Genomic DNA, 4,653 nt, shown 5'->3' on the forward strand with positions numbered 1-4,653 from the left:
CCCTCTATCTGTCTGTGTGAACGATAATTTTGTTTAGAAATGTCCGATCGCTTTTAGATCTCCGTTAGTTATGAACTGAATTGCATGAAATTCAATATGGGCATAGCCGAGGGCATAGCTTTAGCCATATAATACGCAATGCCAAAAGTTGAATCGAATCCATTCAAAATTCACAGTGCCCTTTTCGCCGAGGGGGTAACCACTTACGGAAAATTTGTGACACGATTGCGAAAATAAGGGATTTCGATAGATTGCGGAAAGTTTCATGCGATTGCGGCGATTGCGGAGAGATTGCGGCGATTTCAAGAGCTTTGTAGCGATTTCTTGAGATTTCTATACCACATTTTTGCGATTTCTGAACATGTATACATGTCAAAAATAATGTTTTGATTTATGTAAGATTAAAAATTAAACAAAAACATTATCGTTAATAGCAACACAGTTTTGAAGAGATTATTTTCTTTTTTATTTGAAAAGAACAAGTTAACAATACATCACGCTTACAATTTACAGAAAGTCTTTTAATAGTTTTTGAGAGATTTTAAATTCCTTCTCAATCTGTATTTTTTGGTGCCGTTGTAAAATAAAAGGTTCATTGCCCAATAATGATATGGGGCCATAAAAAATAAATTTATTTTCGACAATTTGTATATCTTCATCTTTGTCTTTCGGCCAAACATATGAATCTAAAACACATTTTAAAAATTTAATTTGACATGTATCATCGTTAAATATTTCTAGTACTCTGCCAATATACCATGATCTAAGATAACACACGGCGTAATAGTTTTCTGCGCTTATATCAATTTTTGTGTTTATTGGCGTTGTATCGTCGGTGGCATCTTCCTCGCCAAAGCTTTCATTTTCTAACTCACTCTTTTCTGAATATCTATCGCTTTCCTCGTCTGTCTCTGCTTCGCTAATAGCGATTCTCTTTTTCTTTCGTTTTGTTGAAGTACTCTTTGTTTGTTTTTTTTTATTTAAACTGCTAGATGCAGTGCTTCCACGAAATCGAAGCAAACGATCGCTAGAAAGACGGTTTGTCTTGATTGAAAATAACCAGCAAAGTGTTGACTTCTTTACTACCACCTCCTTTCCATTTACTTTAATCTTGAGCATATTACGAGGCAATGTTTGATTGCTTTTATTGTATTTGGCACTGAAATCTTGAATATTTAGATCACCAAGATCTTCAGGTTCCTCAAAGATACCTCTTTCTTCATCAATATCGTCTCTATCTTCAACTTTTTCTTCATTTAATAATAATCTTGGTAAAATTTGTCGCGCAAATTCTTCTAATTTTGTAATATCGTTTTCTACAAGTAAGCTTAGCGTTTCATAACTTGCGTAACCATTATATGCTAACAAATCACTAAGATAAGTTGGAAAAGTATTTTCCATCCCCAATTCTTGTAGAATCGTAAAAATTTTGAGTTTATTTTCGTCTACTCGTTGCATTTTCTAAAAAAGGAAATAAGCAATAATTTAAGTTATTATCAATTGTTGTATAGGTGCGTGCAATGTTATGAATTTATTTTATATATTATAATTAAAAATTAATTTAGTTAATATTGAAATTATTTTTAATTATTTAAACGAACTAATAAATTGAGGAGTGTTTAGCAAAAACAGCGTTTGTCCAAAAATAAAAAAAAAATCAGGAGATTAAAAAAACAGCCTAAGTGATTATAGAGCGGATGTTTTAAAAAGCTAATTTTACAAGTTGGTGTAGTTTGTGCAGACAAACATATTTTTTGTGATATCAGCTGAAATTTTGGCCAACTTTTTGAAAGAAAAAAGAAAAATCCATGGATATATGCGGTTTTTGGGGGAAAAAAAGTATGTCATTTTTGCAAGAATCAACCATATTTTAAATGGCTATATCTTGGCAGCTATGATGTTTTTGTGGGATTTCATTACATGTATCGATGACAATCACTTTCCAGCTCACCGTAGCGCGATAAACTCATTTTCCGTAAATTTGGACTTATGCTGTTTTTGCTAAACACTCCTCAATTGTAAATATGTGTTATTAAACTTACCGTTCTTTGCAAAACAAATCACTCGTAAATGTTCCACTCCACTGTAAGTTAGTTATCTAATAACAACAATAACAACGTAATTATTAAAACACACTGTAAAATAAGATCTGGAATAAAACAAAAAAACGTGTTGTCGTGTCGTGTGGCCGTTGACGCCTTACGTTAATAGCGAGGTTAATAGTTAATCGCGACTTTACCGGAAACGACACGACCGAGAAACCGACAAGTTGCCGATTTAGAATAATCACGTGTTCGCCAGATGATATATTTTGACGAGTTTTAAAAGATTTCGGTGATTTCGAAAGGATTTCGACGATTTCGAAAGGATTTCGACGATTTCGAAAGGATTTCGACGATTTCGAGGGATTGCTGCGATTGCGAAAAGATTTCTTAGCGATTTCGGGGATTGCGAGGGGATTTGTGACACGATTTCGGGAAGTGGTTACCCCGTTAATGCCTGAGATAAATTTTCCATAGAGTGGCTTTGTATTATGATATGTTTGAATATTACTCCACCAAAGGTAGGCGCCAAAATGGTACATTTTTTTAAATAGAACCCCTGTATTTGAATGGCATTTTTGAATTCTACGTAATTGTACGTCTTTCTTATTTATATGATTAAAATTCCGAAAAACTAGAAGTTTTAAAGAAATTCGATTTGCTAAGAAAAATTGGGCATTTGCAAGCGTCAGTATATATTGTCAAAATTAGTAACTTAATTTTGATTCCAGGTTTATATCATTTATCCTAGGTTAAGGTAAAAGTCAAATAAATAATCTTACTATGAAACATTAAAAAAAGTTTACAGGGTGTTTTTTTGCAAAACTCATATTAAAAATCTCACTTTTTTAAGATGGGAACTCTCCTGTATATTTTTCTGTCATCTTTTAGCTCTGCCAAAAACTTTCAACTTTGGTAATAATGTCCTATATACCTATATCTGATAGTTTTCGAAATATCTTTGGTTTCCTGGTTTTATATCCTAACCTTAAATAAGTTAGTATGTATTTAAATAATAACGAGGTGGGCCATCAAAAAAAGCAATTTTTATCTGATCATCGAAAGCTAAAAGGCTTACTATTTAATCTTTTTCGAATAATTCCTGCGAATAATTCATTTAAGTCTAAAAACTGGAGAATAAATTTGATAGTAAAAAACATAAACAAATATCTTGGCTTTCCGTAGTTTTATATTTTAATCTTGAAATATTCTAATTTACATAAATAACCAGGGTGGAATATTGAAAAAAAATTGAAATTAATATCACTGACTGGATGACATTAGGGGTAAATTAAATTTGCTTTGTAGCAAATGTTTACTTATTTCTCCAGTTTTGACTTAAATTAAATTTTTTGAAAAAAAAATAAATTAATCCATATGATTTTCGTTGTTGGACGAGATAGATCAAAATTGCCTTTTTTTGCATGGCCACCTCACTATAATTGAAAATTACTCGTACCTTATTAAGATAGAATATAAAAACCAGATAAAACCCAAGATATTCGAAAACTATCATATACAGGGTGATTCCTATAGTGACCTGCCACCGTTTGGAGAAGCGTGTAGGTGGTGCGTATGGGGAGTATTTTGTATAGACACTTGGGGTCGGAAATCTAAATAAGGGCCAGAGCCAAATTTACCTTCTGAATTTCGCGCTGTAGTAGGACAACCCAAGCCGGCCGGCGTGCACACGGAGCGAATCTCAGGCGGCGATGTGTGGCTACACGTTGATCAGAATTTTTGTTTAAACCCACGAAATCCGTGCTGCAACGGCGCGGTATCAAGTGAATAAACACTATGGCAATAGTATAATAATAGTTTGGCTGATGTAGGAAGTGCATTGAGAAAACAACGGTGGCCACGTTGAACAGTTTATTTGCTTTTTGACTGTCGTTTTCCCTCCTCCCTCCCATTCGCTTCCTCGGCGCTAACTCGCTTCTGCACGCTCCGCGCGAAACTCGGCGGTTGGTTGCTACGATACAGGCGTGAAATTCCAGAAGATAAATTTGTTGGCGCCCTTATTTTAATTTCCGACCCCAAGTGTCGCTGATATCAAAATACTCCCCTAGGCACCCCATATACGCTCCCAAACCGGTGGTGGCAGGTAACTATAAGGAATCACCCTGTAGGTATAGGGACATTATTACCAAAAGTTGGAAAGTTTTGGAAGAGCTAAAAGATTGACAGAAAAATATTACAGGGTGTCCCATTAAAAAAATGAATATATTTCAATATGAAGTTTCAACTTGGGCCTACAAAAAAAACACCCTGTAAACTATTTTTAATTTCATAGTAGAAGTATCTTATTTGACTTTTACTTAACCAGGATAAAAGATTAAAACCTGGAATCAAAATTTAAGTAATAATTTTGACAATATACTGACGCTTGCAAATGCCCAATTTTTTTACAAATCGATTATTTTAAAACTACTAGGTTTTCGCGATATGAACCATATAATAAAAAGACGTACAATTACACGTAGAATTCAAAAATTCATTCAAAATAGCGGTTTATTTTAAAAAAAATTTACCATTTTGGGCCCCACGTAATGAGGCGCACCTGTATAATTCCAAATATTTTTAAAATGTGAAGAATATTTAACCCGAGGGT

At 33.6% G+C, this 4,653-nt stretch overlaps 1 protein-coding gene across 1 annotated transcript; it reads right to left on the reverse strand.

Moving 5' to 3' along the window:
- Nucleotides 1-447: 447 nt before the first annotated feature.
- Nucleotides 448-2,322, reverse strand: LOC116165990. The gene is made up of 2 exons (XM_031480791.1): nucleotides 2,043-2,322; nucleotides 448-1,461 (listed from the first exon to the last, which is right to left on the reverse strand). The coding sequence occupies exon 2, from the start codon at nucleotides 1,456-1,458 to the stop codon at nucleotides 508-510; it is 951 nt and encodes a 316-aa protein (XP_031336651.1). The 5' UTR covers nucleotides 1,459-1,461; nucleotides 2,043-2,322; the 3' UTR covers nucleotides 448-507.
- Nucleotides 2,323-4,653: the final 2,331 nt, after the last annotated feature.

Source organism: Photinus pyralis, unplaced genomic scaffold (assembly GCF_008802855.1).
Source record: "Photinus pyralis isolate 1611_PpyrPB1 unplaced genomic scaffold, Ppyr1.3 Ppyr1.4_LG3a, whole genome shotgun sequence".
Lineage (NCBI taxonomy): Eukaryota > Metazoa > Arthropoda > Insecta > Coleoptera > Lampyridae > Photinus > Photinus pyralis.

Bases quoted from the DNA above. Each gene is read 5' to 3' on its own strand.
- LOC116165990 (XM_031480791.1), bottom strand. From the start codon at position 1,458: ATGCAACGAGTAGACGAAAATAAACTCAAAATTTTTACGATTCTACAA.